The sequence below is a fragment of the Lepidothrix coronata genome, unplaced genomic scaffold, assembly GCF_001604755.1.
Source record: "Lepidothrix coronata isolate B3197 unplaced genomic scaffold, Lepidothrix_coronata-1.0 Scaffold2, whole genome shotgun sequence".
In the NCBI taxonomy this organism is placed as follows: domain Eukaryota; kingdom Metazoa; phylum Chordata; class Aves; order Passeriformes; family Pipridae; genus Lepidothrix; species Lepidothrix coronata.
In genome coordinates, this window is record NW_016690182.1 from 6,541,202 (window position 1) to 6,554,899 (window position 13,698).

The window sequence follows — 13,698 nt, forward strand, 5'->3', positions numbered from 1 at the left end:
AGCTGATAGAAATGCTTTATATTCGAAAAGATAAAATCTGAAATACCACAAAAACCATTCCCCACCAAGGGAGGCTTTTGTGTTCTATCTGGTGTTTCAGCATAACGTTGTTCTAGAGCTTTCCTGTAGGTTATTCTTCCTTTTCAGTGTTATCTCCCCTCCCTCTTGTTTAATGTTTTGTTAATGAGAAGAACTGCAAGCCATTTCAAGGGAGAAGATTTCAAGCCAATGCCACTCTTTATAAGTAACACTGCCATGTTGTAACACTGGCTGTGTCTCACTTCTCAGCAAAGCCAGTACTGTTAGCATGGTGCCAACTAAACAAACAATTATCCTGAGCTAACTGTTCTGTGTGAGGCACTGAACTGACAGCACACACACACCACATGTCTGGAGCAAGGCACAGACACACCACAAAGCCAGCGGGGTGCAAGATTTGAGGCAAAGTTGCAGACAGCACTAAATTTATTTTAAATGTAGAGAGAGATTTTTTTGTGTGAGGGATAACTGTTCTGACAGTAAAGCAGCTACCTACACAAACTCACCTGGAATCCTTTAGTTCACTAACAGACAGAGACCCCTCATCACTTTTCAAGTCGCTTCCATTCATGAACACTTCACTGGCCTTCAACTCTGACTCATCTTGTTCCTCAGATTCTGCAGAGATCAAGCTTTGTGCAGTCTCTAAACAACCCTCTGCTTCCCCCTTGACTTCCTGGAGCAAGTCAATGCCATTTAGCTTTCCTGAAAATGGGGGAAAAACAAGAAATAAATTAAAAAGGAGAGCTTCAGTAACAGAATGGTTAGAATACGAGTGTCAAAATGACCTTTCCTAGCTAAAACTCAGGGCACTGGGCTTCAATCAGTTCATTTCTCTTAGATAAGCTGCCCATAACAACATGAAACTCATTTTTCATCTTTAAAAATCCACTTGTAAAATGAAAGTTGCCTCCATTTCATTCTCAAATCATTTTGACTGTTTCTCTGTCCAAGCAGAGTCTCCCTGGCATTTCTGGGACTGGTGTCTCAGATCACCACAGTGCTGTTATGTGAGTGACCTTTTCAACAAAGCTTAAACATCACTGAGAGACTCCCTGCTACTCAGATCTGACTCATCCACAGTTTCCTTACCTGGTTGATCAGTCTTCTCAAGACCCAACTCTTCCTCCTCTTCAATATCCTCTCCCTCCATCACCTCTGAGGCAGATTTCCCTTCATTCTGCAACTGAATTGCCAGAGTGTTACTTGGAATAGCTCCCTACCCTCCAGCATTTCACAAATGGCTCAATCACAGTTCCCACACAGGACAATTCTGTGACCAGCAGTGAGGCCACACAAGTCCAAAGGCTCACAGACAACCAGCTCACCCAGCAATATATGTTCTACTGAGTCAGAGCCTGTGGGACCCACTTCCACCTCCTACCTATTATTCCTGAGTTCCTTTTCCCCTCATTTCTCCAACGTGTGTGCTAAATTTTTATTGATTTTCAGCTATATGAAGACTTAGATCTTTGAATATTCAGACAGGAACAACTATTCCCCAATAAGCACAACTGACCACAAACCTCACTGCATTAACAAAAATACATCCAGCAATCCAAGGGGCATCCAAGATTTGCTTTAAGCAAACAGATGATGCCAGGAATGTAAACTTTCTACGGAAAAACAATGCTGGCAGAATATATACAATCAAAAAAAAAAGCCCTACTAACCAGTGGGGGTTTTTTAAACCAATCTGCAAGTGATAATAACAGATCACATTGCAGGCCTTGAACAAAAATACATCCAAGACTTTTTGTCAGAACAAGCAGAGCAGAAGAGTGTGTGCAATGGGAAGCTATTGGAAATTATTCTGGTGCACCAGAACTTTGTACTCTACACAGAAGCCAGACTGTGTAAGGATAACAGAGAAAGACAGGATACAAGGCAAAGCCTTCTCAAGGAAAGGCCTATTCTGTTATTGTACAGATCCAAACAAAAAAGTACCTTGGATTCGCTTTGATCCGATTTTCGTGTTCTTTTCATTATTTCTTCAATTCTCTGTTAAAACACGGAAAATATTTGCAGAGCTTTATATTTCAGCATTCTGGTTTAAATTTTCAATCATATTTTCATATTTCATTAATTTAATACTTTATTCACTGTTTTTTAAGCCCAGAAGCCAGAGTTTGCTTTTTTTAAAATAAACACACTACTTCTATTTAAATGCATCAGAAACTGTTTGTCTGTTCAGTTTAACATCCCAACCACTATTTTAGGCTGAGAATTCAAAACAGTCTACCTTTTTTCTTTCAAGCCTTTCCTGCATATTTTGCTGCATAATTCTCTCTCTTTCCAGTCGCTGTCTTTCAGCCTCTTCTTGAGCTTTTGCTTCAGCTTCTTCTCTCTGAAAATAAAACAAAAAGAAGAGAGCACCCAGTGCACAGGTCAATCCCAAGAGTCAAAAGCAGAGCTGTTACAGAGATTCTGGTTCAACACAGACAGGCACATCAGACAATCACTATTTAATATGACCACACATTGTAGCTAAATGCCATTACCCAGCTACTGACATGAAATATATACTACCATGACATTCAGAAACTGAACGTCAACTATATTGATATAATGCAAATGTTCTGAATGTTGAGCTACTCAGAGCTCAAACTATATTTCAGGACGAACATTTGTCTAAGAAGGATAATTTATAAAGTAAAAAGACAGCAATTAAATTCTGAATGTGTCAAGATTAACTCAAAAATCTTGGCAGTCAGGTATTGCTACCAAGACACTTGGTGCAGAACATCTTCTGTTCCTTTTACACTGTAAAATCTTTTCCAGTATGACTGGAAGGAAGATAGAAACATAGTTAACACTCTGAATAATTGTCATAAACTTAAATAAGCTTATAGAGAAATGTTCAGACACATTGCAATGCTATCCATAAGATACAGCACTTTAAACACAAAATTTCATTGTAAAACTGCCTTAGCTTTCAGAATTAATCTAATTTAAGGAAAGTCCACTTTTTGCAGAACAGCTCCCTTCAGCTCAAAGGATGCCTTTGTAATGGTACATGGATACTTGCTGTGGAAGACTATTTAGCAACAGGAAAAGCAGACTTGGAAACACTACCAATCTTTCTTTCAAAGGAATCAGAGCAAGCCAGATGACTTTCCAGACAGACCACCTCCTTGTAACTCATAGCAGTAAGCTGGTAAAGTGGGCTCGGTACAGATATTTTATGTATGCAAAATGATGCCTCCTTGACAGCCAAAAAAAATTTCCAGAATAGCTGCTTCTGCCCACACTTGAATTTACCAAACGCTGGGGAAAAAAATTTTAAAAAATCACACAGACCAGGGGAAGGAAAGAACCTGCAGACACTCTCAAATCCATCTCAGATAGGATGAACTCTGCTTTACGTCATTCCTGACAGAGACCTGTCAAAACCGTTACGTGAAAGAAACAAAAACAGCCCTCTGGAAAACACGGTGGCAGCTTGTACCAGGAACACAGTTGGAGCCCACAGACCTGGTGCTGAAGCTCTGCGAGTTTTTCCTGCTCTTCCTGTTCCCGCCGGATCCTCTCCTCCTCAGCCTGTCTTTGCTGTTCTTCATAGAACAGCCTCTTCTCTTCCTCCTGCTTCCGGAGCTCCTCTTCCCGTCGTGCTTTTTCCTCAGTTGCTCTCTTGGCCATCTCTTCCTCTCTGATTCTGGTGTTTCCAAGATACAGGTTACTGACTGGGTATTTATTTCTTTAAAAGTGTGCATGCACGTGAGACAGAGCAGGAAAGCATGGAAGTTCTAAATAATCCAGTCACAAAATTACTGCATAAAGGCACTTTCTGGTGGGGATTTGTCACCATCCAGACTAGTCAAAGGAAAAATCAGAATAATTTGGAAGAAACTATCTGTGAGTATATGTTACTTGCTGATTAAGTCAAGGCCAAGGCAGGTTGTTCCAATAACGGAATGTTTGATTGAGAATGGGATTAAGCGACAACCATTTAATAAACACCATCTGCAACCATAACATGAATGAAGATTTTAATCACTGTCAAACATAAATTTAGTGGGATTTCCTAAAAAACTCTTTCTTCTATAGCCTGAATTCCAGAGGTACACTGCCAGCTCATGCAGACACACACAGCAGATCTGATGACATATTTCTGATAAAACACCTAAACCAGATTATATTAAAGTTTCTGACAGCTTTACATCCATGACCAGAAAACAGATAAAATCTGATATTCCACCATGTTCACAGAAGCACAGACAGGTGACCCCTGACCTGGAATAAAGTTATTCAGCACTGACTTAGCAATTTATTTTTAACAACTGCTATGTGGTGAACCAAATGCACACTGATCTAACACTTTGAATTACTTGCCTGCCACATTACTGATCTAGATTTCAGATCACTAACGTGAGATTTAATGTACCATCAGACCACTGCCTGAGCTCATCAAAGGAAAAATTTAATACAGAGAGGTTTGACTATTTCAAACCAAATACAAACAAACCAAACACAAGTGATGTAAAAAGCACATTCTGGTTTTGAATTAAAAGCCCCACTGGTGACTGTAAGGAAAAAGAAGCAGCGATTTCACATGGACTATGCATTATATATATACTGAGATATAAACTGATGTTACACACAGCAACCTGTGCCATCTCAAATGTGCTAGTGCCTCCTTGCTTCAGGAACTGCGTTAAGATTTGCAGGAACTTAAATTAAGACTTGGAAAACATATACAGCTGGAATGTCCATTCCAACCACACCCCACCACTGAAAGCATCCCTTCCTTCTCTCAACTGTTACCTTTCTTCTTCTTGTCTCTGAATTCTTTCTTGGTCTTCGCGCTCTCTTTGCTCTCGTGCCAGACGTCGCTTCTCTGCCAAGATTTTAGCAGCTTCTTCAGCTGTGGTGGTCCCTGCTACTGTTTTGCTACCTGATTCTGCAAAGGTTAAAAGAAACTGCCGTTAAAAAGCTCCAGTAACTTAAAATTAAGAAAGATGTTATCACTGTCAGATGAGATCTTTTTCATGCCATCTGATCCACTATCTGTTCGAGCAGTGCTCATCACTCACTGAGTGCACCCTTACCTAAGGGCCTGCCAGAGCTGAAGAGGAGCCCTCAAGAGATGCAGAGCCACAATATCTCACTGACAGTGAAACAACAACAAGTCATTTCAATACTGATCCAGCCATATTCCAGATGATACATTTAAAGATACTCTCCAATTATCATAGCACTCAAAACATGTTTCTGAAAAGAAATGTTTTCAGAATACATAACTCTTGAACACTGAAAAGAAAACTGAAAAGAAATACTACTTTAGGAAATATACTTCACATTCTTCTAATAAAACTGAATGCACATGACCCTAAAGAGGAAATACTAATTTTTGTATTTTTCATTTTTCATAACATTAAAATTCATGCCTTTATATTTATAGGGTACCTTAGAGTGCAAATAATCACCATTTTATCAGGCCTTGAAGGCACATACTAATGACTTCAGTAATTCTGTATTTCTACACATTAGCAACAAATCAATTTCCAATTTACATGGAGATCAAAACAGCTTCAACCACCAGGCTAATAAGTATTTGCATGGTCCTACAGTTTATGTTTCTTCATGTCCTGCCTGGTGTTATGGTGTCTGAACATCAGTCTGAACTATTATAAATTAACATTAGGAAAAACACCCAGAACCATGCTGCCATCCAGCTACTCTCAATATAAATATTGAAAGAACTCTGATTTTTATCAGTTACTAGTCTGTAGAAATATTTAGGACCTCATCATCTGAATATTCAGAGAACTGGCTCTTGATGTCAGGAAAGCAGTAAGATCATAATGTTGGTGAGGACCTGCCTTTCTTCTTTTTAATATTTTACAAAACAGCACATATACGTTTGCTTAACATAAGCCTTCAAGTCAAGGTAATTTTAATGAACAATGACATCAGGGTTTGACCAGCTATTTTGCTTCTGACCTAAAGACAAATCACTCAAAACACAATGTCATCATTAGGAACTTTAATACCTGAAAAGCTGCTTAAGCCCCATGGGCACGTAGTCACTACCTGCAACTGCAGGGCATAATTACACACAGCAAACCCTCAGCAGCTGAATCATGGCTGTGCTTTGTGCATAAAAATTGGTTCTGGCAGTCCTAGGTAAAGCATTTCAGCACTGATGGAGTGCAGGCACAGAGAGTTTTCTAATATTTAGATTTATTCAATGCTGAAAAAATACCAGTTCCCCAGAATACACATTGCTTCTGATTTGGGGAAAAAACTGCAGTCATGTTGGTACAAACGAAAATCAGCCATGACTGAAAGCTGAACACGGTTCAAAGAGTCCTCCTCCTACTGAGCAAGAAAGACCATTCCCCTGCAGTTATAAAAAGCATTAGCTGATCTGCCTATTCAAGACATACATGTGCTTTTCTTCCTATATTCTGTAACTTTACTTTCTACTTAAAGGAGGGAGAACAGTGAAGAAATCAAAATGTCTCTCTTTTCCTCTGCCATATCAGTGTCTTGCCAGTTCAGACTAGTCACTTTTTACAGCAGAGGCTGTTTTTTGTTGTGCACTTGCACAGCAACCAACACAGCAATCCTGTTTTAACACCTCTGGAATCTCTCTCAGTTGTATCAAATCTGGCTGATAATTAATGTGAGGTTTAACCTATTTTTCCTCCTCAAAACTGAACCTAAATAAGAAAATCAAATGCTCAGCAAGAAACCTAAAGGTTTTAGACTTTTAGGTTCTAGGGTTACAACATGATAATGACAGCTTGAAATATGATGAATATCTGGTATTGATAGAAGAAAATTAGTCACAACAGTTCAGAACACTTGTGGATATGGAAAGAACAGGGGGAAAACAACCAAAAGAAAGGCTTGGAGACCTCAAGCCTATAGGGGACCTTCCCATTACATTTTCACTTCTGAAGCTTTACTGATGCTTTCCACATGGTTACTTCAGTACTGTTTTCATCTCCATGCACCCCTTGTACAGTCTGTTTCCATAGGGCAGAACATAAAACTTCCCAACATGACTGATAGCAGGCCGTAAGAAGATTCTTCCAGTGTTTCACACTCAGCTTTTTTTTCCTTGTACTCCAAGTCATTCCTGGTAAGAACTGTCTTTTTCAAAGAGCACATTTTTGTGATGGGAGGGGAAAGAGGGAAACATGCAAGAGAACATCTCAGAACACTCACAAAGTGTAGTATTAGTTGGATGGAGGGAGGATTCCAACACATTTCAAGGCAAGTCATCTATTCACAATCTAGGAATCATATTCCAAAGCCTTCAATACCCAGATAAAGTGGGGCTCCATGATAGTTTATTACCTATCATCACGCATAAGGTGAGAGCTCAAGAAGGAGCACTTCTTATGCTTAAAGCTGAACAAGCCTTTTAATTCTCAGAGAAGCTGCGAAAGGCTGCTGCCAGAAATGACAACTGCTCCAAGTCACTGAAAAATAAAAAGTGTTTTACTGTGGAACAGTGTATTTTAGTAGGAAGACACAAAAAAACAAGACAAAAACTGACAAAAACTTGACTGCTGTCAGCAACAGGCAAACAAGTTCAGTTTGAAGGAGAAGAGATGGGATGAAGATACAAGTGCACAAAGCTGAAATTAGGCGGAACCTAGAAGACCTGGAGACTGATTTGCCACATGCCATTCACTGGTGGGCTCTGACTTCAGAAGCTGTCAGGGATATGGAATTGCACCAACCCACAAGGTGAACTGCTGACACAGAAGTGTTAAAAGGCAAATTGCCTTGAAAATTGAAAGCAACTTTTTAAGAAAAAATATTTCGGCTCACTTAGCAATATTGCAGTGTACCAAAACATTCAAAGAGATACATGAAATCATTCTATGTTGAAGAATATGCCCACTATTTCCTTGTCTTCTACATGTCAAAGAAAAAGAGATTCATCCAGCCCCAGTGTGAGTCACTACAAAGATGGCAAGAGCTTCCAGATTGGCAATAAACTAAAATGGAAACAGATAAATTGGGTTAATACAGTTTCAGAAGTCAGTGTAGAGAGGAGACAGGTGGGGTATCCAAGAAACAAGGATGGGTGTTCTTGTTCCAGAATAACTGGAAGTCGCAGGACTAGGACAAATTGTTATGGAGGTTTCAACCAACTGATGACACTGATCATGAGTGATTGTGCCCCCTCTGAGGCTTGTGAGACACTTATCACAGTAATGCAGCACATTGAGGGATGGACATTCTGACTGCAAAGACAAAGGATGTGACACTGAAGATGGATGTGCAACTTCACAGGAACATCCACCTCTGACTGACATCCAGGCTTCCTTCTACAGGAACACATGCTCAGAGAACTGTATCATGACTGAGTTCTTCAGCTGACTGACACTGCTGCACATCCAGCACTGGGCAGTGTCAGGAAGAGCCTCAGCAATGACAAAGAACTGCAGTAGCCAAGGAATGCACACAGGAACCACACATGCACTAACGTGCAGCAAGCACACATTCCCACTTACCTGGTGTCTGAAGGATTCACCCCCGGTATTGCCACTGGCTGTAACCTAAATTCCAGAGATTCTTCCTTTTCCTGTCAAGTGGCCCCTAAGTCCTTCTCCGCAGAGAACTGCCTGCCAGACCTCATCAGAAGGCTCTCCCAGATTCTGTTCTGGAGATGGCAGCTGGCATTTTTTCCGGTAAGAGGGCCAGGGGCTGTGCTCACTTGGCACAGTGAAGAGGACCAGGACACTAATTGCTTATCTGGTATATGGCTCTCCTAATCTACCAGGATAATTTCTCAGTGTGATCTGTGAACTGATCACTTTTCCTTAGGCAACAATGATTATACACTCACTGGAACTGAGGCTGAGGCAGCCTTCAAGCATTATGAAAACTGTCTCTCAGCCTGTGATGGACCAGGAGCTGATTTCTTCCTCCAAGCAGGTATCTACAGGAGCATTTTACGAACTACCAACTGGACTAAAAGACCTCTGTGTACTTTAACTACTGATTTTATAAACCTAAGCTAGCAGATCCCTCAGCTAGCACAGCTGAAGCCCAAAAGGCAAAGAGAACTTCTGCTTTTCTTAAAATTACAGTACAAGCAGCAATATTGAAAGCTCCTGACTTTAATCTCCAAGTCCAATAAACCAACTACTGCACTGAAATCCACAGCCCAAAGTCATACCATGTAAAATTATTGTATACTCAGCAATTAACAGCTTCTGCCTTTAAGCATCCTACCCTCTAAGTGCTCTGCCTCACAAACCTGTTGTTTCACCAGTCCTAGCACACACTGGAGAGGCCTCTAATTAGAGTCAGAGACTGAGAAACACCCACCTTCTTTGGTCTTTGTGCTAGCTGCTCCCACATCCCTGTCCAAGGCTGGGGAAGCACCTTGCTCTTGTCCTGTTCCTTCTGTGCTCTTATCCTTTGGTTTGCTCTCTGTTTCAGTCTTCTTTTTGGTAATGTTTATAACACCTGGTGTGAGAGGAGGACGCTGGATGGGTGCTGGTTTAGAGACTGGAGTAGGAGATGGTGGCCTTTGTTTTGACACACCAGGTGAAGGCGGACGAGTCTTTTGCCTGTTGAAATAAAGAGTATTTTCAGGACTAACAATGAAAACCTCAAACACGCATCTGAGGACAGCAGTCTCCTTTGTTTAGTTTACATTACATACCTCACTTTTTAAAACAAATCCAGCCAAAAACTACAGTTGCCTTTCTCATAAAACTTAAATACAGGATTTCAAAATACCCTGAGCACCCGGACTCCTTCCTGGGCTAAACATCAAACCAGGTACGCTAGCCCAGACCTCCGTTTACTCCACATCAAGGATGAACCCTGTGATTCCAATCCAAGAAACTTCCTACACTAATACAGGCAGATCAGCTTATTCAAAAGCTTGCAGGCTTCCCTGCTGGTTTTGGTGCACAGACTGTAGAGAAAACCAGGGTGTATTTTTGTCTGCACAATAGAGACAAAGGTTGAAGTAAGAGCTGCATCTCTACTGTGAGAAACGGAAACTGGACCCAAAATTAAATCCTTTTCTGTACAAACAAGGCACAGTGTAGGTCATTCAAATTCTAACAGCAGAGCTGTCTTGAGACAGGAAGCATCCTTCATTTTGTTCTGAATGAAAGAAGGTATTTAACCTGGACACGTACCGAACTGCAGAAGGTGACGGAGGACGCTTCACCAAATTAGCAGGAGAGGGGGATCTTCTATGGGCAGACACAGATGGTGAGGGAGGGCGCCTTAAACCAGATCCTGGGGATGGCTTTTCTGTCTCTGATTTCTAGAAGATACATAAAAGCAAAATACTGCTGACTCTCTAGAATACTTACAGTCAGAGGAGCTGCTATTCCAACAGACATACAACTTCTCAACAACATGTACTTCACATTTCCTTTATGTTCCAAAACACAGACCTGGTCTGTGTTTGATTTCTACATACATTAAATTTCAAGAATCATAAACAGCAAACAGTATGCCTTTAAGATACAAGAGAGATCAAGGACCATAAAATTCCAATTTGATTTTAATACTGTGTCTTTTTTAAACAAATGCTATTTAACGTTTCAATAATGCTTACTGAAAGCAACAGCAAACCTGATGAAACAGGATCCCATCCTGAGCTGTTCCAACCTCCCCCCCCGCCGATTAACAGAAACCTGGTTGCTGTGACTTTTCAACAAACCTGGGTTGAATCAGGTGAACTTGCATCAGATGAAGACAGAGGGGACTTCAACCTGTCGATGCTACGACTGCGCACGGGCACTTTAGGAGCTGGGGCTGAGGAACTGATGGAACTGGCTGAAGCTGAACGAGGACAGAGGTGAGATTCTATAAAAGTTAGGAATTTGACAAGACAAAACGAGAGCCAAGTGCACAGTATAAGAACAAGAGAAAAGGAAGAGGGAGAAAAAGAGAAAGAAAGATTGTGTGTGTTAGAAACCATACAGGGAAACACTGCAGGCAGTGCACATTGCAATGGATCATGGACACAGACACCATCACCACACAATTAGTACTTTGGAAGCAACAGCACCAAGAATAAAACCATTCTGAAAGCAGCAGTCTGAAGTAGATAAAAATAAAATGCTTTTCCAAAAATTGACTAAATTTGCAGCACTTTAATTTTAGCCAAGCTGCATCTGATCACAAGCGCTTCAGTTTTAATGCCTCAGCATCTTTCCTGACAAGTTCTTCCTGACAGGTTCAGACTTTAAGCATGTTTCCTCCACACTCAAGGAAGAAACAGTCCTTCTTTTCAAAGCGTATTTATAAAGCAGCATTACATCAGGACTCTCAACATTACTATACAAACTTTTCTTATAAAATATGCATCGTGCACCATTATTTTATTCTACTTTCCCTCTCTAACTCCTTTAATACTACATATGTGTGCCCTTTGTTCACACTAACAAATCAAAATCGGTGGTGAAAAAGAAATCTATCAAGAGAAAAAGGTCAATGGCTAAACTAAAATACCTTCCCTATCTGAAGTGTCAATCTCGTCACATATAAGATATTGAAAGAAATTTTATCTTAATTCTTTTTCCACTAACATCATCATAGATAGAAAAGCACACATAGATGCAAAAATCTACTTCTGAAACTAGATATTGGATTTTCTGTAATCCAAATAAATTGTGACAGATGCCGGCACTTAATTTTGTAATTTTAAGGAAAATACATTTTATTTTTATACTTGCAGCATTTGTGCAAGGAAACCTGCATTCTGTTGGTGCACAGGTTGTGCTAAAGCACAGGTACTTTTCTACTGAAATGAAGAAAGTACCTCTAAGTAAACTTATAAAAATGTATCTTTAATTCAGCAATAGTAAGTCACATGCTAAAAGTAAAAGTGAAAAAGATGGTATTTCCCCACATGAGATGAACTGAGATATTCATGGCAAAACAAAAGCAGCACATACATAGGTGTGCAAAAATATGACCATTGATTACACCCCAGAAAAGTAAGAACTGAGGGGAGCAGTGTAGAAATGTCACCATTACCAACAAGGACCAAGTGAAGTGGTGTAAGATAAAAAACAAAGACGGGATAACATACTTAACAGGAAACAAGCAGAACTGGGAACACAAATTGTAAGGTAAAAGAGGAGAAAGGACTCCACATTGGTTCCAGAGATGCATTTACTGGGGCATTATTACAACCAATAACAATTCCAAGACCCGTGGGATGCAGCTACGGCTTGTCCACAATGCAGATTCCTACACTGGTACTAAACTGAGCTCCAGTCTGGGCTTATCAGCTCAGTCTGGACTGATATAAAATTGCTTGAGTTAGCCAGGGTTTCTCTCTTCTCCTTCTAGGATGCCTTGACTTCTACAAACAGCCTGAACGAAGCCAGCTCAGGCTCCCTGTACTTAACATAACCCCATAGTCACGTTCCTACATGAGTTTCTCCCCCTAAAGAAATTTAGGTTTTGCAGTTTGAAATTACAGGTTTGAGTTTTGTGCCTTTAATTTCCTAGTACTGTTCTGACTGGTAAATCTTAGATTCATTTGAGAGTACGAATGCAGATCTCTGTCAGTTAAACCCTCTCCCCCCCAAAAAATAACCCAGAACTAACACCAGAATCTGCTTCTCTGCAGAGCAAGTAAACTGGCACTGGAGTTTAAAATCCAGTATCATTCTATGGTTTTGTAAAGTAAACATGCAACACAGCATGTGAATTGGTTACTACTGACCACAAAAAATACTGGATAAGTAATATTACATATAACCATGTATTAACTGATTCACACTCAAGTGTAGCACAGTTAGCAACTACCATCTAAGTTCTTGCTCGAAGAGCAACTGCACAAAACTTTGAGGCTTTGCTGCCCTCCTGTTACCTGAGGGATCCTGTCCATCAGCCGATAGGGTAGCAGCACTTTTACTCCTAGCTAGGGAGGCCTGTGTGGGGGCGAGGAGGCGACTGATTACGCTACTGTCCAGAGGACTGAGCTGGGAGCGACGAGCTAAATGACAGGAACAAATGAAAAAGGATCCAACATGAAATCATATAATGGAAAAGACAAGCAGTACCAAGCAAAGGAACGCTGAGCATTGTTGCAAATTGTAACAGTTTTGGAAGAACAGCACTGAAGTCATGGAGAGGGAAATCCAAACCAAAAGTACAGAAGGGTTAAACACTGCAATCTCTTATGTTGCACGTCTCATTCTTGGCTTGCTTAATAGTAGTAATTTTAATGTGCAAAAACTAGCACATGTACAACAGAAGTGAATGCTGAATTCAGCCAAAGTATGAGAAGGTTTTGACTGAGCTCTTCAGAGCTACATTCTCTGGATTGCAGGAAAGGCTGTTCTGACACAATGAACAGAAGACTTGCAAGTCAAAGCGAGCAGTTATCATCAGGCATCATCTGCACACACAAATCCACATGGACAGCACCCATCTTTCTCCCATACAGGAAAGGTTCTGAATCAGAGTGTAATTTCCACTGCTGGCAACAGCTGCTAAAAAGGAAAGTTTCAGAACTGTTAACTCAAAGGGAAAACGTGTCAGAGAAGGTGCTAGTCTTCAGCTTTAGGAAGAGTTCCTAAGGAAGAGGTTATTTGTAACCTAGTGGGGAATACACAGACCAAAAGAGATTGAAGTGAGAACAGGTTTCTTCCTTCATTTGCATGCACAAGGTTTAGGTCAGCAGCAGGAACAGAGAAGTTGCTT

General features: G+C 40.5%; 1 protein-coding gene across 8 annotated transcripts in view; it reads right to left on the minus strand.

Annotated features, from left to right (window-relative positions):
* The window catches only part of MAP7D3 (MAP7 domain containing 3), a 45,589-nt gene that overhangs the window by 3,655 nt on the left and 28,236 nt on the right, over positions 1-13,698 (minus strand). For 7 of the 8 annotated variants that reach the window (XM_017816310.1, XM_017816328.1, XM_017816292.1 and 4 more), the window contains 10 exons: positions 12,863-12,988; positions 10,697-10,842; positions 10,164-10,294; positions 9,337-9,581; positions 4,804-4,939; positions 3,514-3,694; positions 2,282-2,386; positions 1,987-2,040; positions 1,132-1,225; positions 546-744 (listed from right to left, as the gene is read on the minus strand). In XM_017816310.1, coding sequence (XP_017671799.1) covers positions 546-744; positions 1,132-1,225; positions 1,987-2,040; positions 2,282-2,386; positions 3,514-3,694; positions 4,804-4,939; positions 9,337-9,581; positions 10,164-10,294; positions 10,697-10,842; positions 12,863-12,988 — 1,417 coding nt within the window. The remainder of the gene's footprint in view (positions 1-545; positions 745-1,131; positions 1,226-1,986; positions 2,041-2,281; positions 2,387-3,513; positions 3,695-4,803; positions 4,940-9,336; positions 9,582-10,163; positions 10,295-10,696; positions 10,843-12,862; positions 12,989-13,698) is intronic. The other variant, XM_017816302.1, reaches the window with a different exon arrangement.